Raw genomic sequence first — 23,499 nt, forward strand, 5'->3', positions numbered from 1 at the left:
TGCCGGCGCGGGGGAGCTGAGATCCCCCCTCCCCCCCCCCCCGGATGAAGGAGCTTGATCGCCCCGACGAGGAAAGCTCGCCGCCGGCTACAGGAGTCAAGATCATCCCGTCAACGGAAGGTTAGAGCCCCCGACCACTGGAGGACAAAGAAGGGAGAGATTGAACTTTTTTTCACCTTTTATCACTATGAGGAATGTGGAGGAGTCACTGTGCTGGATATTCATGTTAAAATGTATTTTGTGTGTCCTGTTGCTTTTTATTGTTATGACTGTATGGCAAATTAAGTTCCTTGTATGTTGCAAAACATACTTGGCTAATAAAGTTTTATTGTGATTGTGATAGTGAATGTTGCTGAATAATGGTACAGCCAGAAGGAGCTTTAGGGTTGCAGAACATTACTGACCGTTGCACATAAATGAAGCCAAGGGAGATAAAACAAAATTGCTTGAATATCAGGTTTGTGACTGCTGATTACTCAACTCCCTTGTCACCACATCCTTCCTTTCAAAAATGTATCCATCCATTTTCAGAACAGGACAATTAAATCTGCTATCATGGCTACTCCTACCGTTTATTCCAGACCCTATCCATTCGAAGGGTAAAATAGACAATAGACAATAGGTGCAGGAGTAGGCCATTCAGCCCTTCGAGCCAGCACCGCCATTCAATGCGATCATGGCTGATCACTCTCAATCAGTACCCCGTTCCTGCCTTCTCCCCATACCCCCTCACTCCGCTATCCTTAAGAGCTCTATCCAGCTCTCTCTTGAAAGCATCCAACGAACTGGCCTCCACTGCCTTCTGAGGCAGAGAATTCCACACCTTCACCACCCTCTGACTGAAAAAGTTCTTCCTCATCTCCGTTCTAAATGGCCTACCCCTTATTCTTAAACTGTGGCCCCTTGTTCTGGACTCCCCCAACATTGGGAACATGTTATCTGCCTCTAATGTGTCCAATCCCCTAATTATCTTATGTTTCAATAAGATCCCCCCTCATCCTTCTAAATTCCAGTGTATACAAGCCCAATCGCTCCAGCCTTTCAACATACGACAGTCCCGCCATTCCGGGAATTAACCTAGTGAACCTACGCTGCACGCCCTCCATAGCAAGAATATCCTTCCTCAAATTTGGAGACCAAAACTGCACACACTACTCCAGGTGCGGTCTCACCAGGGCCCGGTACAACTGTAGAAGGACCTCTTTGCTCCTATACTCAACTCCTCTTGTTACGAAGGCCAACATTCCATTGGCTTTCTTCACTGCCTGCTGTACCTGCATGCTTCCTTTCATTGACTGATGCACTAGGACACCCAGATCTCGTTGAACTCCCCCTCCTCCTAACTTGACACCATTCAGATAATAATCTGCCTTTCTATTCTTACTTCCAAAGTGAATAACCTCACACTTATCTACATTAAACTGCATCTGCCATGTATCCGCCCACTCACACAACCTGTCCAAGTCACCCTGCAGCCTTATTGCATCTTCCTCACAATTCACACTACCCCCCAAATTTGCTAATGGTACTTTTAATCCCTTCGTCTAAGTCATTAATGTATATCGTAAATAGCTGGGGTCCCAGCACCGAACCTTGCGGTACCCCACTGGTCACTGCCTGCCATTCCGAAAGGGACCCAATTATCCCCACTCTTTGCTTTCTGTCTGTCAACCAATTTTCTATCCATGTCAGTACCCTACCCCCAATACCATGTGCCCTAATTTTGCCCACTAATCTCCTATGTGGGACCTTGTCGAAGGCTTTCTGAAAGTCGAGGTACACCACATCCACTGACTCTCCCCTGTCAATTTTCCTAGTTACATCCTCAAAAAATTCCAGTAGATTTGTCGAGCATGATTTCCCCTTCGTAAATCCATGCTGACTCGGAATGATCCCGTTACTGCTATCCAAATGCTCAGCAATTTCGTCTTTTATAATTGACTCCAGCATCTTCCCCACCACTGATGTCAGACTAACTGGTCTATAATTACCCGTTTTCTCTCTCCCTCCTTTCTTAAAAAGTGGGATAACATTTGCTATCCTCCAATCCACAGGAACTGATCCTGAATCTATAGAACATTGAAAAATGATCTCCAATGCTTCCACTATTTCTAGAGCCACCTCCTTAAGTACTCTGGGATGCAGACCATCAGGCCCTGGGGATTTATCAGCCTTCAGTCCCATCAGTCTACCCAAAACCATTTCCTGCCTAATGTGTTTCCTTCAGTTCCTCCATCACCCTAGGTTCTCCGGCCCCTAGAACATTTGGGAGATTGTGTGTATCTTCCTCAGTGAAGACAGATCCAAAGTAACGGTTTAACTCGTCTGCCATTTCTTTGTTCCCCATAATAAATTCCCCTGCTTCTGTCTTCAAGGGACCCACATTTGCCTTGACTATTTTTTTCCTCTTCACGTACCTAAAAAAACTTTTGCTATCCTCCTTTATATTATTGGCTCGTACCTCATCTTTTCTCCCCGTATTGCCTTTTTAGTTAACTTTTGTTGCTCTTTAAAAGAGTCCCAATCCTCTGTCTTCCCACTCTTCTTTGCTATGTTAAATTCTTGTGTCACTTGTTAATGCTGGCAAAAGCTGTTTGGCAAGCACTTTAATTAACACTATTGAATGGCTATACAACTGGGAGCTCATAACATGTGAGCCAAATATTGAAAGCTTCATCACATAGGCCTGGCCAATAACATGTATGCAGTATGCAGAGTTCTGTTGCATTTGTCTCTTGTACATTTACTTCCCTAAAATGTTATCTGACATGCTTGAATTCTTGCAAACTCTTTATAAATAGAACAAGATATCTTGCGGTTCTAATTTCATCCTTGGCACTTAGTTTTCTTATCATCCAATGACGATCTCATTCATAGCAATCATTTAAAAATAGACTTATGGTCATGAAGAAAACGTCATAACCAGTCACCCTAGTTTATACTGGCATTCCACCTAACATTTTGATATCATAGTTATAATTCTTGTCATTAAATTTTTTGATCGGTTTTCAAAGAAAATACTTAAGAGCATTGTGCCATCTTTTTGAACGTTCTAGATGGAAGGTTCCATATTTTTGCTTGGTTAGATAGGTAGTTGTGCCCAGCATTTTCACGATCAACGCACAACAAATCAGTTCCGTTTTGGTGATCTTATTTTGGAAAAGTGCTGGAGAAATTACACAAGGGTGTGATTCAGTGGTACTTTTTTGTCACGTGCCTAGGCACAGTGAAATTCCTTTTTGCACGCAGTTTCGTCAATCTCGCTGTACATTAGGCATAATCATGCTCGAGTACTTTGATCTTTGAGTTACTTTTGAGGTGCAGTGACACAACTTATTGCTTTACAATAAATTTGGTATTTCCTGTAATAGTGGAAGTCAAATTTTGAGCTGTTCACAATTGATGCAAATAAAAATAATTATTTGTTGGCAATTGACCTGACTTCAGAGTTCACCAAGGTTAATAAATTTGAAAAGTAATAAGCACTTGTACCAGATGTTGATTAATTAGCAGACGTTCAATAAATTCCACAGGACGATTATTTGTATCACAAAACGTACGGCCCCTTGTGTCAAGTTAAACTGAGGTATGATTTGAGTGGCTAATTTTTAATGCTGGTGTTTCATCTTTTGTGTAGTCTATTGATTACATTGAGTGCTGCTTAATTAATTAGTGCTTCTACTTTGCCCAAGAGATTTTCTTCAATAGTGCACCTAACTTTAACTTGCCTTTCTAGTCTTGCATTAGAATTTAATGTAAAATTATGCTTTAGGTTGATTGTTCCTCTTCCTTTCTGCATTTTATGTTACGGGTGCTCCTCAGCTTCCAATAAGGTTCCATTCCAAGAAACCCATCGGAAACCGAAAGTATTGCAAGTCGAAATGCATTGTAATACACGCGATCACGTGGCCTGAAGTGAGCGGCGGTTAGCTACGGGTCGCTGCCATTTGCACTATCGCAAGTCGAGACATCGTAAGCTGGGGAACACCTGTACTCTAATTCCCTTCTAAGTGAACAGTCTGGGAATTTCTTAAAGATATTTCAGTATTACTGGAATTAGTTGTTTCAATGCAATGTCAAATTCTTAATCTTTGTTCAGTAGAATATTATAAATTGCATTTAATAATATAAAGTTGGTAACAGCTTGAGAGATAGTAAATGCTGATCTTGAAATAGTTCAAAATGATAGCAGTTATTTGTGCTGACATGACCAGGTATTGTACAGACATTTAGGTTTTGCCACTGATTTTTGAATCAATGCATGATATGGAAAGAGCTAAGAATTTGTCAACCTATTTCTCTGATGAAAAAATACATTACTACTGAAATAAAATTTCTAACTTTAAATTCTATCATTGTAGGGTTTTCCATCTTAAAGAACTACGTCGTTAAAGATGGTGGACTACTACCAGGTATTAGGCGTACCCAAAAATGCTTCTCCGGAAGAAATTAAAAAATCGTAAGTCTACACTGTACGCTAATTTTATATTAACATTGTTAAAGCATCTTGGACTGATTTTAAGCAAGTCTTTAGAAGGCAAAAAAAAATGGTTCCTTGTGTAAGTGTTTAATTAACTTTGTACTCTGTTTTATCCTCTTCCTTTTTATTTTTTTGCTTTAAAACAAACTTGTCTCATTCTAAATACATTCTTCAAATGAAGCAGGTGCTGCCTTGTTAAGCTACTTGCACAATTTAGTATATTTCTCTGAATCTTGTGCTTCATTTTGAAGTCTCCCCCCCCCCCCCCCCCCCCCCCCAATGGATTTGGCATATGCTTAAAAAAAAACTAAATCTAAATATACCATCACAGCATAAAGCTTTCTGGACCATTGAATTTCAAGTATTTACATGATAAGTAAGCATCAAGCAAGTTCTGATTGAGCAATTCCTTACCCTGCATCTTTGATATCTGGACTCCCCAGTTCTTCCAACAAGTCGCCTTAAGAATTAAGAATATACTAGCTGGCTTCTCATCGGACTGCAGAATTAAGACTCTACCCACTGTTTTCTCATTGGATGTTTATGGTATTTTGGGTTTCTTATCTTTTTACATACCCATTTGAAAGCAAATTTCTTTGGTTAAGCAGGCCAAAACACGATTGTTTGTTGATTCAGAGCCTTGAGCATCTGCTGTAGAAAATACTGTTTCTTATGGCACAGGCTAACAAATAATTTGACTTTCTAATTATTTGTACTTAGTATCTTTTTCAGACAAAGGGTATTGCAATTTTTTAGAATACAATTGTCTAATTTTGCACATATAAAAATAGAAATGGCAATTTGTTTCTTAATATTGTGGCATTTAAGAGGCTTTTAGATAGGCACATGGAAGTGCAAGGAATAGAAGGATATGGATTGTGTACATGTGAGTGAGATCAGTTTGGGATGAGTAACCCTTGCATCCCCCTCTCTCCATACCTCCCCCACCCAAGTTGTACTAACTTCAGTCATATTGTTGAGTCTCATTGTCTATATTCGTTTTCACCTCGGCCTGTTTCCTTTATCATAGTTACTTTTTTGCGTATCTTTCATTGATTTGTCCTATATCTCTCTACATCAGCAACTATCTCTGTTGTTTCTCTTTCCCTTTCTCTGCCTGAAGTAGGGTCTCGACCCAAACGTCACCCGTTCCTTCTCTCCAGAGATGCTGCCTGTGCCATTGAGTTACTCTACATTTTGTGTCTACTTTCAGTTTGAGTTAAGATCAACTTGACATGTTCAGCGCAAATATTGTGTCCTCAAGGGGTCTGTTCCTTTGCTGTACTATTCTATGTAATATGATGATGTTAATTTAATGCCATCCTGAAAGTGAGCTAAATATCTGCTTGTTTTTTAACTCATTTTCAATCCATGCCAATGTTTTCATGATCCCACTTGTGTTACCCTGTGCAAATTCCAAAATACACCCAACAGTTTTCTATAATATACTGAGCAAGTTATGCCTCCAACCTCCCCACAGAACAATTGTCAAATAATAAATTATTTGTTAGCACATTAATTGTTACCACCATTTCTGTGCCACAAAGATTTTCATAGCTTCTGTAACTCGCTGTAATTGTGCATATGACAATAAACTTAACTTGACGTGCGGTTCTTCATTCTGATTAAATGAGTTGGACATCTAGTTTCATAGAATCACATTTGTACAGTACAGCGATACCTAATGTATACGTGACCCTAAGGTTAAAGACATCTGGGAGAAATCACTAATTGCCACCAAAAAAATTGAAATGCCAAAAAGTTTGCAAACTCAGAATCTGTGGGGGAAGAATAAGTAAATGTCCCAATTTTTTTCAACTCTTGATACATGTGCAAATGGCGTGGTTTCGCTTTATGGAAAAGTGCGATATAGACATGTTTTCTTGGTTCGCCTGTGCTTATCTAGACTGGTTTCATTTACCTGCATTTGATTCAGGTGCTTGTCTAGATACATGCGGATGGCACATTCTAGATTTGAAGTGCTGTGGGGGGGAGTTTCCTCTCAGATCTGTACCTGACCATCCTCCTCTAGCCACCAGCCCATGTCCTCTTATCATATCATATCATATATATACAGCTGGAAACAGGCCTTTTCGGCCCTCCAAGTCCGTGCCGCCCAGTGATCCCCGTACATTAACACTATCCTACACACACTAGGGACAATTTTTAAAAAAACATTTACCCAGCCAATTAACCTACATACCTGTACGTCTTTGGAGTGTGGGAGGAAACCGAAGATCTCGGAGAAAACCCACGCAGGTCACGGGGAGAACGTACAAACTCCTTACAGTGCAGCACCCGTAGTCAGGATCGAACCTGAGTCTCCGGCGCTGCATTCGCTGTAAAGCAGCAACTCTACCGCTGCGCTACCGTGCCGCCTTGTTTTAAACATTCCCTCTGTAGGGGAAAATGTCATACAAACCAACTTATTTCCCCCCTTAATTTTTTATGCCTCTATAGGACCTCCAGGGTGGTCATCTCCGGCTTGCTTCCTGTTCCTCATCCTGGTGAAGGCAGGAACAGGGAGATACGGGACCTGAATGTGTGGCTGAGTAGCTGGTGCAGGGGGGCAGGGATTTAGATTCTTAGACCACTGGGATCTGTTTTGGGGTAAGGGGGAATTGTACAAAAGGGACAGATTGCACCTTAACAGGTGGGGGACCAGCATTCTGGCAGGCAGGTTTACCACTGCTACACTGGTGGTTTTAAACTAAATAGGGTGGGGGTGTAAAATGGGATAGTCAAGGATGGAGTTAAAAGGAAAGAGTAAAGGGATAGTTAATGACCCTGGAATAAGCGGGAAAGAAAGCTCACAAAGGGATAGGAGAGTATGGCCAAAAGTAATGGGAATCGATGTGAAAGGTGAGATGCGTAAGGAATTAAAAGTATTGTATATGAATGCGCGAAGTATAAGAAGTAAAGTAGATGAGCTTAAAGGGCCTGTTCCACTTAGGCGATTTTTTTAGGTGACTGCCGGCGACTGTCAAAGTCGTAGCAGATCGCCGAAATTTTCTTTTACCCGGCGACAATGACCATGACAATGCCGAGTCAGGTCGAGATTACACCGTCTTTGGAAACATCGCGAAATTCCCATGCTGTCAATGCTTCTCCGGTGTCCTAATTTTCGCTGAAATCACTGACAAGTCGGTAAGTACTTGAGAGTTTTGAACTATAACATCTTGTATGGGTTACTTAAAAACCAAGCTTCACGGTAACAAGGCATAAACTGGATTGACTTCCAGTTTACTAATGGCAGTATTAAGAAATTTAATTTAAAAAGTGGTTAAATGGATTTTTGTGAAACGTGTGTGGGCATTCTTTGAAAATGTACGGGAGATGCATATCTGGTTTCTGGGTTGCATATCTGGGTTGGGAGCCTACTTTAAATGTGATCGCTGATGGCCATAAAAATCACAAAAATTCCTACGCTTACCTGACCATCCAATCTACCTGTCAAATGTCCTGATGGTAAATAAATTGGTTAAACACAAGTATTTTATGGTATCTTGAAATGACTTTACTTATTTTAGTATTATGTGCTTCTAAATGCATCTAAGAGAAACTAACAAACCTGGGGACGGCATGTGACAGCGCCTGCAATAAACAACGATACCTGGCGACTTGCCAGCTGTCGCCGAGAAATTTCACTCCAGATGATTTCTCAGCGACGCCCTGAGATCCACTACGATTCTTGGAAGACTCCTCACGATCATGCCCGCGACACCCCGGCCGGTGAACTGTCGGCGACAGCCTAGTCGCCGGCAGTCGCCTTAAAATCGCCTAAGTGGGACAGGCCCTTGAGGTTCAGTTAGAGATTGGTAGATATAACATTGTGGGGATTACAGAGAAGTGGCTGCAGGAGGATCGGGCCTGGGTACTTAATATTCAGGGTTATACATACTGTAGAAAGGACAGACAGGTGGGCAGAGGAGGTGGGGTAGCTCTGTAGGTGAGGACGAAATTCAGTCCCTTGCGAAGGGTGACATAGGGACTGATGAGGTAGAGTCACTGTGGATAGAGTTGAGGAATTGTAAAGGTAAGAAGACATTAATTGGAGTTGTCTACAGACCCCCAAATAGTAGCCCGGGTGTAAGTTGCAGCAGGAGCTAAAGCTGGCATGTAACAAAGGTAATGATCATAATATGATTGGTTTTAATCTGCAATTTGAGAGGGAGAAGGTTAAATCGTAAGTATCAGTGTTGCAGTTGAACAAAGGGGACTATGAAGGCATGAGAGAGGAGCTGGCCAAAGTTCACTGGAAAGGGGTCCTAGCAGGAATGACGGTGGAACAGCAATGGCAGGAATTTCTGGGCATAATCCGGAAGATGCAGGATCATTTCATTCCAAAGCGGAAGAAAGATTCTAAGGGGAGTAAGAGGCAACCGTGGCTGACATGGGAAGTTAGGGATGGAGTAAAACTAAAAGAAAAGATGTATAACACAGCAAAGAGTAGCAGGAAGCCAGAGGATTGGGAAACTTTCAAAGGACAAAAGAAGGTAACAAAACGGGCAATACGGGCTGGAAAGATGAAGTACGAGGGGAAGCTAGCCAAGAATATAAAGGACAGTAAAAGCTTCTTTAGATATGTTAAGAGAAAAAGATTAGCAAAGACAAATGTGGGTCCCTTGAAGGCAGACACGGGTGAAATTATTATTATTAACAAGGAAATGGCAGAAGAGTTGAACAGGTACTTTGGATCTGTCTTCACTAAGGAAGACACAAACAATCTCCCAGATGTACTAGAGGACAGAGGATCTAGAGGGGTAGAGGAACTGAAAGAAATTTGCATTGGCGAGAAATAGTATTGGGTAGACTGATGGGACTGAAGGTTGATAAACCCCCAGGGCCTGATGGTCTGCATCCCAGGGTACTCAGGGAGATGGCTCTAGAAATAGTGGACGCATTGGTGATCATTTTCCAATGTTCAATGGATTCAGGTTCAGTTCCTGTAGATTGGAGGATAGCTAATGTTATCCCGCTTTTCAAGAAAGGACAGAGAGAGAAAACGGGGAATTACAGACCAGTTAGCCTGAGATTGGTGGTGGGGAAGATGCTGGAGTCAATTATTAAAGAGGTAATAACGGTGCATTTTGATAGCAGTAAAAGGATACGTCCAAGTCAGCATGGATTTATGAAAGGGAAACCATGCTTGACTAATCTTTTGGATTTTTTTGAGGATGTGACAAGTAAAATGGATGAAGGGGAGCCAGTGGATGTAGTGTATCTAGACTTTCAGAAAGCCTTTAATAAGGTCCCGCACGGGAGATTGGTGAGCAAAATTGGAGCACATAGTATTGGGGGTAGAGTGTTGACATGGATAGAGAATTGGTTGGCAGACAGTAAGCAAAGAGTAGGAGTAAAGGGGTCCTTTATGAATGGCAGGCAGTGGCGAGTGGACTGCCGCAAGGCTCAGTGTTGGGGCTATTCACCATATTCACCATATATATTAATGATTTGGATGAAGGAATTAGAAGTAACACTAGCAAGTTTGCAGATGACACAACGCTGGGTGGCAGTGTGAACTGTGAAGAGTGTGTTAGGTTGCAGGGTGACCTGGACAGGTTGAGTGAGTGGGCAGATGCGGTATAACGTAGATAAATGTGAAGTTACCCACTGGTGGCAAAAACAAGGCTACAGATTATTATCTCAATGGTGTCAGGTTAGGTAAGGGGGAAGTGCAGAGAGACCTGCGTGTCCTTGTACACCAGTCACTGAAAGTTGGTGTGCAGATACAGCAGGCAGTGAAGAAAGCTAATGGCGTGTTGACCTTAATAACCAGAGGATTTCAGTATAGGAGTAAAGAGGTTCTTCTGCAGTTGTATAGGGCCCTGGTAAGACCACATCTGGAGTATTGTGTTCAGTTTTGGTCTCCTAATTTGAGGAAGGACATCCTTGTAATTGAGGCAGTGCAGCGTAGGTTCACGAGATTGATCCCTGGGATGGCGGACTGTCATATGAGGAAAGATTGAAAAGGCTGGGCTTGTATTCACTGGAGTTTAGAAGGATGAGAGGGGATCTTATAGAGACATATAAAATTATAAAAGGACTGGACAAGCTAGATGCAGGAAAAATGTTCCCAATGTTGGGGGGATCCAGAACCAGGGGCCACAGTCTTAGAATAAAGGAGAGACCATTTAAAACTGAGGTGAGAAGGAACATTTTCACCCAGAGAGTTGTGAATTTGTGGAATTCACTGCCACAGAGGGCAGTGGAGGCCAAATCACTGGATGGATTGAAGAGAGAGCTGGATAGTGCTCTAGGGGTTAGTGGAATCAAGGGATATGGGGAGAAGGCAGGCACGAGTTACTGATTGTGGAGGATCAGCCATGATCACAATGAATGGCGGTGCTGGCTCGAAGGGCTGAATGGCCTCCTTCTGCACCTATTTTCTATGTTTCCTTTGCTTCCTCTGCTGCAGGCAAATAAACCCATTCTTTCAATTTCTTGTTATAAACAGAGATGCTCCAATCCAGGCTACATCCTCTTAATCTTCTGTCACTTCTTGGGCAGTCACTATTTTCCTTTAGTGTGGTGGTCAAAACTGCTTAATGCCCAGTTGTGACCTGATGAATGTTTGGTAAAATTATAAAATAATGTTTTAAGTTTTGTATTCTTTGTCACGGCTGATGAAGCCAGACATGCCGTGTGCTATTTTTACCACCTTTATGGTTAGGTTTTATTGTCATGTGTACCAAGGTACAGTGAAAACCCTTATCTTTCCCTTTGCTCTACCTTTTGTATTTTGAGTTTGGTTTGAATATATTTATTTGTTGTATCTTATTTGTTTGGATAGCATGCAGAATAAAATTATCAGCATTATAGCGCAATCGTTCCAGAGCCAAAGTCCAATGGCTGCAATGAGGTTGGGAGAATTGGACCACACCCTAGCAAATGGAAAGGACAGTTCAGAAGCCTGATAAGATAGGAAGATGCTGATCTTGTAGAAGTTATTGGAGCTAGGCTGATTTTTTTTCGGTCTCCTGAGGAGATGAAGGCATTGGTTAGCTGTCTTGCCTGTTGCTTCAATGTGGTTGATTCATGACAGATCATTGGTAATGTTTACACCAAGGAACCTGAGGCTTGTAACTATTTTCACTTCGGTACCATTGATGCTGATTGGGGCATGTACTCCAACAAACTCCCAAAGTCGACAACTAGCTCCTTCGTCTTGCTGCCATCTTCAGGAGACTGAACATGAAGCTCAAGGTCCTGCTGTTCATTTTCTTAGGGGCCTGCAATTCACTGTCGTTCCTACAGTTATTTTACCTTCCCAAATGCATCATTGCCCATGTCAATATCATACTGTAGTCTCAGTCGAGTGTTCTCACTGTCTACAACAACATAAATTTATGTTATCTGCAAACTTACCAATCACACCTATTATATTATCTAAGTTAAAGCACATCACAAACATCAAGGGTCCCAGCACTGATTATTGTGTTATACCAGGTAGAGCAGTCTTTTGCTACTAACCATTTGCTTCCATTTCTTTCTCTGAATTTTGTGCTGGTGTACTTTTTTTCATTTGATACATTATCAGCTTTCAGCAACATGAAAGAATAAAAAACAAAACATTCAGCGGTATAGCTGACCCTGGACAGTGTTATTTTTCTACTGCAGCAATTGTGACCTTAATGTTAACCATGATGACACATATTGACTGAAATCAGTATTGTGCCATGTTAATCCATATGAATCTATGTTTGGATTCAGAGACGTGCAGCATGGAAACTGGCCCTCTGGTCAGAGTCCGTATCAACCTCCTGTTATTTGTGCTAATTCTTGACCTATTTTATTTATCCTGCACTCCCATAAACTACCATGTAGATTCTACCCTTCCTGCACTAGGGGTAATTTAGAGTGGCGTTTAACTAATGAGACATCACATTTCTGAGATATGAAAGGAAACTGGAGCACCTGGAGGAAACCCAGAGTCCAGGGGAATGTGCAAAATCCACAGTTAGCGCTGATGTCAGAATTAAACCCTGATTACCCTGATTGCTGTGAGGCAGTTCCTTTGGTAGTTGAGTTGTATCAACCCATTTGGCTGTGTTAGTCTTTTGTTTTCTCCTTTACCTGTAAATTGGATTTTGCCAAGACCCCATCGAAGTGCTGTGAAATCCAAAATATTGTTTTCATAAGTTTCATTTCATTAATAAAACTTGATTCTCTGGTTACTAGAATGGTGTTTTAAAAAAAAATTACATGTGCATCATACAACTCCATTGATTTTATTTGGTCTGCCAGTTGGCTGAAGGTATACCAGGAACTGTCCAGCAAGGTTTCGTATCTTGTCTTTGAAATAGATCTACAGAGTCTGACTGCTAAGTGAAAACATGTAAGAAGGAACTGCAGATGCTGGTTTACACTGAAGATAGAAACAATATGCTGGAGTAACTCAGCGGGTCAGGTAGCATCTCTGGTAAAAAAAGGAATAGGTGACATTTCAGGTCGAGACTCTTCATCAGACTGTGTCAGGGATGGGGACGCTAGAGGTAAAGTGATGCCTCAAGTGTCCCCACCCTGACTGGCTGATAAAGGGTCTCTACCCGAAACGTCACCTATTCCTTTTTCTCCAGGGATGTTGCCTGACCCGCTGGGTTACTAGAGCATTTTGTGCCAAGGTGAAAACGTTGCTTGCTTACCCTTTAGATTTCTTGCTCAGATTGCTTGCTCCAATACACCGATGAGCCAAAACATTATGACCACTGACAGGTGAAGTGAATAACATAGATTATCTTGTTACAATAGCACCCTTCAAGGGGGTGGGATGTATTAGGCAGCAAGTGAACAGTCAGTTCTTGAGGTTGATGTGTTGGATGCAGGAGAAATGGGCAGGAGTAAAGACCTGAGCGATTTTGACACGGTCCAAATTGTTATGGCCAGACGACTGGGTCAGCATCTCTGAAATGGCAAGGCTTGTGGGGTGCTCCCGGTCAGCGGTGGTGAGTACCTACCGACAGTGGTCCGAGGAGGACAAACCACAAACCGGTGACAGGGTGTTGGGCGTCCAAGGCTCATCGATGCACGAGGGGAACGAAGGCTATCCTGTCTGGTCCGAACTTACAGAAGGTCTACTGCAGCACATGTCACAGAAACCTTCACGGGAGGAATGTGTCAAATACACAGTGCATCACACCCTGCTGCGTATGGGGCTGCGTAGCCGCAGACTGGTCAGAGTGCCCATGATGACCCCTGTCCACCGCCGAAAGCACCAACATTGGGCATGCGAGCGTCGGATCTGGACCTTGGAGCAGTGGAATAAGGTTGCCTGGTCCGATGAATCCCGATTTCTTTTAGATCACGTGGATGGCCGTGTACGTGTGCGCCATTTACCTGGGGAAGTGATGGCACCAGGATGCACTGTGGGAAGACAAGCCGGTGGAGGGAGTGTGATGCTCTGGGCAATGGTTTGCAGGGAAACCCTAGGTCCGGCCATTCATGTGGACGTCAATTTGACACGTGTCATCTACCTAAACATCGTTGCAGACCAGGTAACCCCTTCATGGCAATGGTATTCCCTAATGGCAGTGGCCTCTTTCAGCAGGATAATGTGTCCTGCCACACTGCACACATTGTTTGGGAATGGTTTGACGAACATGATGAAGTGTTCACGGTGTTGCCCTGGCCTCAATTCTCCAGATCTCAATACGATTGAGCATCTGTGGGATGTGCTTTGACGAGTCAGATCCACGGCGGCTCCACCTCGTAACTTACAGGACTTGAAGGATCTGCTGCTAATGTAATGGTCATAATGTTTTGGCTCATCAGTGTATTTCGTTAAACCAAAGCCAAGACATTTATTCAGTCTGAAGAAGGGTCTACCCGAAACTTCTCCAGAGATGCTGCCTGTCCCGCTGAGTTACTGCTGCTTTTTGTGTCTATCTTCGGTTTAAACCAGCATCTGCAGTTCCTTCTTACACATTTTTTCAGTTAAATATTTTCATTTTATCAGCCTCTACCAGTTGTTACGATTTATCCCTAGTGTTGTAGTTGCATTTTCTCCACACTCTATAACTTAAGTCATCCAATTAACTTCAATGAGCAAGCCAATTCTGGTTCTACTTGGATGATCCATGTCTTTCTAAGGGAGAGCCTATTTTGAGAGAAATCCATCCACTTCCACTTAATACTCATTGTCAAAATATAATTCCATAGCGGACCAACTTGTGTGGATGAGGGAGGATCAAACTGGATAATTGGTCTTTAAGCTTGGCAAGTAAAATTGTAAATGGGTATCGTATTTCCCAGCATCGGAAGTTCCTGGATGACGATGAAGGGAAAATTTTAATATGCTGAAGGACGTAATGTGACATATGGAGTTAAAATGGTAATATCTTGAGTATCTTGAAGGGGTTGCGATAGGTAATTCAGAAGCGTGCAGTAGGGTAGGTATTACTACTGTTTGGTTGATCATGAGGTTTGTATCACATCAGTGGTCTGAAATAATAATAATAATAATGCATTACATTTATATAGCGCTTTTCTAACACTTAAAGACGCTTTACAGGGTTTACTAAAACATAGAGAAGAAAATAAATAGATAAATAAGTAAACGAACAGAAAAGGAAAAAGAAGGTGAGGTGATGGTCAGTGGTTGAAGGCAGTGCTGAACAGGTGAGACTTCAGCGATGTTTTGAATGTGGTGAGTGAGGAGGAGTCTCTGACGGTTTGGGGTAGTGAGTTCCAGAGTGGGAGCAGCGATGGAGAAAGCCCTGTCCCCCCAGGATCTGAGTTTGGTCCGGATGGGGGGGACAGGAGGTTAGCAGCAGCAGAGCGGAGGGTGCGGGTGGGAGTATGTCTGTGGAGGAGGTCAGTCAGGTAGTCAAGTCAAGTCAATTTATTTGTATAGCACATTTAAAAACAACCCACGTTGACCAAAGTGCTGCACATCTGACTAGGAAAAAAAAGAAACATACAGTGGCAGGCAGCCAAACACAACGGCGTGGCCATCTTGAACAAAATGTTAATTCAATCACCCACAGTCCAACAACAAAAGCATTACACCCCCAAAAAACAGTCCAACAATAAAAGCACTAAACAGGCACCCAAATTACCCAACCCCAAAAACCCCCAAAAACACAGTCCAACAATAAAAGCATTAAATAGGCATTCAAATCACACAACCCCAAAACCCCCAAAAACAGTCCAACAATAGGTAGGATGGAGCCAGGTTATGGAGGGCTTTGTAGGTCATGAGGAGGATTTTGTACTGGATTCTCTGGGTGATGGGGAGCCAGTGGAGCTTGTAAAGGACGGGGGTGATATGGTCACGGATCGGGGAGTGGGTGAGTAGACGGGCAGCGGAGTTTTGGATGTATTGGAGTTTATTGATGATTTTTGAGGGTGAACCATAGAGGAGGCTGTTGCAGTAGTCCAGACGGGAGGTGATGAAGGCGTGGATGAGGGTTTCTGCAGCTGTGGAGGAGAGGGATGGACGGAGACGGGCGATGTTTTTGAGGTGGAAGGCTGTCTTGGTGATGTGTTTGATGTGTTTGTCGAAGGATGTGTTTGTCGAAGAAATATCCTTTCCCTCATTTGTACTAGCTCATTGAAGGCAATGAATTTCATAGTGCCTGCCTTCTCTGAAAAGTGACTTCTAAGATGTTATACGCAGTCCATGGTTTCCAGGGGTTTGGGCTGCGTCTTTATTATTTGGTGGCTATTGTTGTACAATAGGAATAGATTCAAATAGGAGCAACAAACAATATTGGACAAACTCAGTGGGTCAAGCAACATCTGTGGGTAGAAAGGAATGGTCAAAGCCCTGCGTCAGGACTGAGTGGAGAGGGGAGGTAACTAGTGGAAAGAGAATGGAAGTGGTGATTGGTGAACCAAGGAGGCGTAGAATGGTGGGCTTATGGAGCCAGTAGGGCAAAGGGGACAAAAAAGTCAAAGTACTGGTGGAGAATTGGAAGGAGAGAGAACATTTCAAATGGAGGGGAGCATTACCTGAAATTAGAAAATTCAGTCTTCATACTATTTGAGTTTTTGACGCCTTGTGTGGAATACGAGATATTGTTCCTCTAGTTTGTTGTCACCCTGACTTTGAAGAAAGCTAAGGATGGACAGGGTACAAGTTGATGTGGAAAAGGAAATTGAAATGGCATGCACCTGGGGGCTTGGGGCTTTGCATTGTGAACATGGCTCAGATGCTCTGCAATTAGGTCAGCTGGTTCGTGCTTTCTCTTACCAATGAGGAAGCAATATTTTGTTGTTGGAGTTAGATCTGTGAAGGCATTCAAATAGAGACATCATCTGCATACTGCAGCTTGACTACTAAGATTTGGGTGAACTTAGTTCTGGCTTTTAGTTTTCCCTGTTCCCCATTAGTCTATGTGGTAGCTCCTCTCCCACAGGATTTTTGTAGGTGACGAGAGGTTGTAAATGAGCTGAGGCATTAATATTCACTCTCTGACATTTCCACCACTTTCAATGTGATCCCACGACCAGACACCTCTTTCCATCACCACCCCTTCCCACTTCAACAGATACCACTCTTTCAGCAACTGCTTGGTTCATTCATCCCTTCACACACAAACCACTCCCTCCCAAGTTACTTTCCCCTGCAACTCTAGGAGATGGAACACGTGTCCTTCCACTTCATCTGCTGCATTTGGTGTTCCTGATGTGGCCTCCTTTACATCAGCAAGATCAAGCTTAGATTTAGTGACAGTTTCGCCGAACACGCGCTTGGTTTGTCGAGGCCTGTTGCATCTTCTGGTTGCTAACCATTTTAACTCCCCATCTCATTCCCATACTTATCTTTCTGTCTACCACTATGTATTTCGCTTGGATAGCTTACACCCAACAGTATGAACCTTGAATTCTCCAATTTTAGGTAATTGAGCTACAAACTCACCCATTTCTCCTTTTCACCCATATTTCTCCCTCTGGCTTCATAATATTCAACTCTTCTGTCCTTGTCTGTCACCTTTTTATCTTTTCATCTCTGGACATCCAACCACCAGCAAATCTCCCTCAGCTGTATCCAGGCTTTGTCCTGCCTGTCTTCTCCAGCTTTCTCTCCCCACCACAGTCAGCCTGAAGAAGGATCCCCACTCAATATGTCATTCATCTATTTTCTCCAGAGATGCTACTTAACCCGCTGAGTTCTCCGGCACTTTGTCTTTTTTTGTAAACCAACATCTGCATTCTGTTGTTTCTCCATTCATGCAATCCTGTTTGGGATTGGCACTATTATTTGGCTAATTCATTAAGGTCATTGCTTGCATGCCATCAGAAAACAAGTGAAAGGTGGTGGCAAATTCTGTGGATAACCAGATTTGAGGGGAATTTGTTTTTCTGTTGGATGTTGGTATTAATAAGGACTTGGTGATGCTTTTTCTCTGGCTAACAGTAGGGAGATTTGTGTATTGTTGCCACAATGAGACTTGTCTCCTTTCTTGAATGTGTTATACCGTGACATATCATAGTCTTCCCAGATGTAGACAATGAAATTCTGTGTGAATTTGTGGTGAGAGCACTTCCCTGCTCAATTTTAGAATGTCTGTAGGGATATCATTGTTCCCAAGGTTTTTTGTTTCTTTTTTGTGAGGTACAACTCACTAATCATTTGTACAGTCAGTACAGGGTGCAAACATCATAATTTGACATGGCTAAGGTAGGCGAGTCTTTGAAATGATCTTTCCAGTGGTTATTCCCAGCCGTTCTGCCTGAATTGATGGTAGACCATACTAGGTCATCGAAGATGTTCTCATTCTTTAGGGAATGGGGGTTCCCCTCTTCCATTATAGATGAGGCTCTCACTAGGGTCTCCTTGATAACCCGCAGCTCCGTTCTTGCGCCCCTTCCCCCCATTTGTAACGAGGACAGAGATCCCCTTGTCTACCTTCCACCCCATCAGCCGTCGCATACAGCACATAATCCTGACATTTTCGCCACCTCCAACGGGATCTCATTATTAGCCACATCTTCCCATCTCCACCCCTTTCTGCTTTCCCCAGAGACCGTTCCCTCCGCAACTGCCTGGTCAACTCGTCCCTTCCCACCCAAACCATCACCCTCCGCAGGTACTTTCCCCTGCAACCGCAGGAGATGCAACACCTGTCCCTTTACCTCCCCCCTCGACTCCGTCCAAGAACCCCGACCGTCTTTTCAGGTGAGGCAGAGGTTCACTTGCACCACCTCCGCTGTTCCAGGTGTCGACTCCTATATATCTGGGGAAGTGAAGATGTAATAGGTGTGATATCCCTATTTCCTGCAGCTCATGTGAAACCTCCAAGAGAAAGTGAGGGAATTTTGGTGGATATAAACAAATGAAGAAACACAAATTGTAGAGGAGGTCTTCAAGAATGCTGAAAGGGAAGATATGTCTGGTGATGACATGTTGGTGGCAGAAGTTGGAGAAGAATATTTGGAATATGTAGGTTGGTGATAAAAACAGAATCTATTCTTGCCTAGTGAGATGAGAACCTATTTGAAGCCTAAATGTGCAAGGTGGGTTTCACCTTTTCCCCCCCAACCTTTTTTCCTTCAAGAATGTGCCTGAATGTGCAAGAATGTAAACTACCTTCCCTTTCTCTAAGAGAACCCATTGTCAACATTTCCATTCTACCAATGTCAATTCCCTTAAATCATTGAACTTTGCTGAAGTGGGGTTAAGTTTCCATAATAATTGAAAAACAAATTGTATTGTGATATTAGTTATCTAGATCTTGCAAAGTAACATTCCATTTACTCCAGCTGCAAGAGCCATGCCGAACATTGCAATTCCCTTTTGACAGGGAGCATCAATCAAAATTCTTATTAGAACAAATGACTCATTCTTCTTTCCCTCAACCTAGCATTGGTCGTTCCCATTCCTTTCCGGCTGTTCTTGTTAGAGTAATTAGTCTCTTTGTATTGCTCCTGTAACTGATTATGGTTTTCAGATTTGCTGAGATTCTGCTTGAAAGTATAAAAGCAGGTTGTTGCATTCAAAAATGTAGAAATTGTACTTATTTTAGTCCTGCTTCTCTATACACTGAATTCCATTCTTTTATGTGTTTGGTTTACTTGAAAGACATGTCTTGTCTTGTGCAGGGCAACTGGCCAACATTTTGTCATGTTGTAGAAATCTTAGCATTTTTTATGTTATCACAAAGCAGAATTAAATTTACTAGAGTTGTTTTTTACTATTAACTAGTTTCCGTTGCCAATCATTGTGAACTGCTATTTATTCATTCGCCTTTTTATTGCAGCCAGACCAAAGCCCCAAAGCAAACATTGTCAAGTTTGGTATTCGGAGTACTTTTGGTTAAACCAGATTGGTAGATGTAACAGTATTGGTAGATGTAACAACTCTGCTGAGTTGTACTACATGCAACTGCAATTAACTGTGCCATCCAGCAACAAAATACAATGCCCTCCATAATGTTTGGGACAAAGACCCATAATTTATTTATTTGCTTCTGTGCCCCACAATTTGAGATTTGTCCCCGTCCCCCCCATTTCAGGGCACCAGAAAAATTTGGGACACATGGCTTCACGGGTGTTTATAATTGCTCAGGTGTGTTTAATTGCCCTCTTAATGCAGGTAGAAGAGAGCTCTCAGCACCTAGTCTTTCCTCCACTCTTTCCATTACCTTTGGAAACTTTTTTTGCTGTTTATTAACGTGAGGACCAAAGTTGTGCCAATCAAACTCAAATAAGCCATTATGAGACTGAGAAACAATAATAAAACATCAGCCAAAGCTTAGGCTTACCAAAATCAACTGTTTGGAACATCATTAAGAAAAAAAGAGTGCACTGGTGAGCTTACTAATTGCAAAGGGACTGGCAGGCCAAGGAAGACCTCCACAGCTGATGACAGAAAAAATCTCTCTATAATAAAGAAAAATCCCCAGACACCTGTCCGACAGATCAGAAACACTCTTCAGGGGTTGGGTGTGGATTTGTCAATGACCACTGTCCGCAGAAGACTTCATGAACAGAAATACAGAGGCTACACGACAAGATGCAAACCACTGGTTAGCCGCAAAAATAGGATGGCCAGGTTACAGTTTGCCAAGAAGTACATAAAAGAGCAACCACAGTTCTGTAAAAAGGTCTTGTGGACGGATAGAACGAAGATTAACTTGTATCAGATTGATGGCAAGAGCAAAGTATGGAGGAAAGAAGGAACTGCCGAAGATCCAAAGCAATACACCTCATCTGTGAAACATGGTGGTGGGGGTGTTATGGCCTGGGCATGTATGGCTGCTGAAGGTACTGGATCATTTATCTTCATTAATGATACAACTGCTGATGGTTGTAGCATAATGAATTCTGAAGTGTATAGACACATCCTATCAGCTCGTTCAAACAAATGCCTCAAAACTCATTGTCCGGCGGTTCATTCTACAGCAAGACAATGATCCTAAACATACTGCTAAAGCAGCAAAGGGGTTTTTAAAGCTAAAAAAATGTCAATTCTTGAGTGGCCAAGTCAATCACCCGATTTGAACCCAATTGAGCATGCCTTTTATTTGCTGAAGAGAAAACTGAGGGGGACTAGCCCCAAAACAAGCATAAGCTAAAGATGGCTGCAATACTGGTCTGGCAGAGCATCACCAGAGAGAACACCCAGCCACTGGTGATGTCTATAAATCGCAGACTTCAAGCAGTCATTGTATGCGAAGGATATACAACAAAATACTAAACATGACTACTTTCATTTCCATGACATTGCTGTGTCCCAAACATTATGGTGCCCTGAAATGGGGGGACTAGGAATCAACACTGATGTAATTTCTACATGATGAAACCAAAATGTATAAAAATGGCCATTAAAATCTGACAATGTGCACTTTAAACACATGCGATTTTTTTTCCTATTACAAATCTCAAATTGTGGAGTACAGAGGCAAATTAATAAATGATGAGTCTTTGTCCCATACATTATGGGCATTGTATCTACTTTAGCAGCATTGTTGATTAGAGCAATCAAAATTCTAATGGGTATTGCTAAATTGCTGGATTTTCTAGTAAACATCTGTCATAAAAGGTGGCAATAACAGTATAGTAAAATTGCATTGCTGAGTCACCAATGCAAGTTACCTTACTGGAAATTATTCATTGCAACAGCTGAGCTACTTGAGTTATGGTAATTTCAGTCATTAGCGAATTTAAGCATTCGCTTATTTCCCAACTGAAAATTGTGTAATGCATTCTAAGAATTCGCTATTGCAGTAGAAGACAACTAATACAGGTTTTCTACTGTTTTAGACAAATTTGTGTCCTAATATTGTGTGCGGTGCATTTTATTTATCTACTAGTTAAGTTGTATGTTGACTGCAAAGTCTATTATGCATAGACCCTTTACGACAAATTATGTTTAGACTGTGTAGACGCTTAATGACAATGTTTAGTATTTTTAAAGTTAAAAATTGCACACATTTTTCAATAGATATCGCAAAATGGCACTGAAATGGCACCCTGATAAGAATCTTGACCACAAGGAAGAGGCTGAAGCAAAATTTAAACAACTTTCAGAAGCCTATGAAGTTCTTTCTGATTGTAAGTTTTAGTGCTTTGTAATTTTGTCAACGCCACAGGTGGCTTCTATTTGTATACATTGGATATGCCAGCAAAGAATTTTGCTGTACCTAGTCCCATGTGACAATAAAGTATTCCATTCCATTATTAAGAATGAAATACTTAACCAAGAACAATGTGGTGTAATTTGGACTATGATTTATTAGAAGTTGAAAAGTAAGAAACTGCAGATGTTAAACTCTGTTCAGTCTAATGAAGGGTCCCGACCCGAAATGTTGTCTGTTCATGCCTCCACAGATGCTACCTGACCCCCTGTGTACCCCCAGCACTGCTTTAACGAGAGTCATTGAAAATATTTGATTTAAGGTCAAATAATAACATGGAAGGATTCCATTTATTTGTGGTTAAAATTAGTTTTTTTTAAAAATTATATTGTACCCTTGAATGAAAGTAACATCTGTAAAATCTTCTGAATTTCAAATGAAAACATTTGGAAATGTTCAAAGCTTTGGCAGCAAGATAAATTATTTTTGATCTTGAATGTCATGATACAACAATATTCTGCAATGTTTAAAGAAGCTTGTCTGTGCTCCCAAATGAACAAAGACTGGTGTCCCTTCTATTGTGGCTCCTACCAATTAGTTGGCCAGCAATGTCACTTCAACCATAGTTTGCAGCTCTCCAAAAGACCACTATACCCATACCTTGTATCGCTGTCGAAATGTGCAGCATTTTCAAGCTTTCGCAGGTAACTTTCTTCATCTTTGATAGACTATTATTGTTGCCTGTGATTACATGTTCTTTCAGTTTGTTTTCTTTAATGGGAGTCTAGAATCAGAAAGCATTGTATCAGAATATGGGGTTACCCATTAAGACAGTTGAGATGGGTTTTACGACTCCTTGGGGCAGAGTCCTGGCATAAATAGGTTTCTAATCTGTAAAGGAATCGAGTTATGGGGGGAAAGGCAGAAAAGAGGAATGTTGGATCAGTCATGATTGCATTGAATTGTGAAGATGACGTGAGGGCCCAAATGGCCTATTCTTCATGATCTTAGAATATTTCTGCATGTCAGAACCCAAATACCACTGTGGCTAGATATTGCTACATCTTGTCCAATGCAAAGCTAGTCTTCTATTGTCCCTCTTACTGAATTGGTTGCAGAGGGCTAATCCTGTTAGCTCTCTGTACAATCGAGTGGCAGGGTGAAGGTCATGAACAGCAACAAGATCTTGAATAATGCAATTAGAAGGCCTGCCCATGGAATGTTGGTGGGGGTGGAGATTGAGGGGTGGGAAGCTTTGGCAACTATGGGTTGTTTTTAAAGGTCTGACATCCAGACACACTGGAAACTTCAATTTTAATTAAACCAAAAACATGCAACCACATCTGCAAATAATTAAAACCATTTTTTTAAAAAAAGCAAAACAATTGAACATAAACCTTCCCATTTGTCTCCTATTTTCCAGGCCAAGCGTCCCCAATGAATTAAAAGGGTCTCGGATCCTTTGTCAGGTTTAAGCTGGCATAGTGTCTGGGTGGT

General features: G+C 42.0%; 1 protein-coding gene across 2 annotated transcripts in view; it reads left to right on the top strand.

The window, feature by feature from the left end:
• Positions 1-23,499, top strand: part of dnajb6b (DnaJ heat shock protein family (Hsp40) member B6b) — an 82,671-nt gene that overhangs the window by 9,851 nt on the left and 49,321 nt on the right. For both annotated transcript variants that reach the window (XM_078424899.1, XM_078424908.1), the window contains exons 2-3: positions 4,362-4,459; positions 21,870-21,979. In XM_078424899.1, coding sequence (XP_078281025.1) covers positions 4,395-4,459; positions 21,870-21,979 — 175 coding nt within the window. In that variant the 5' untranslated portion in view covers positions 4,362-4,394. The remainder of the gene's footprint in view (positions 1-4,361; positions 4,460-21,869; positions 21,980-23,499) is intronic.

Source organism: Rhinoraja longicauda, chromosome 2, assembly GCF_053455715.1.
Source record: "Rhinoraja longicauda isolate Sanriku21f chromosome 2, sRhiLon1.1, whole genome shotgun sequence".
Lineage (NCBI taxonomy): Eukaryota > Metazoa > Chordata > Chondrichthyes > Rajiformes > Arhynchobatidae > Rhinoraja > Rhinoraja longicauda.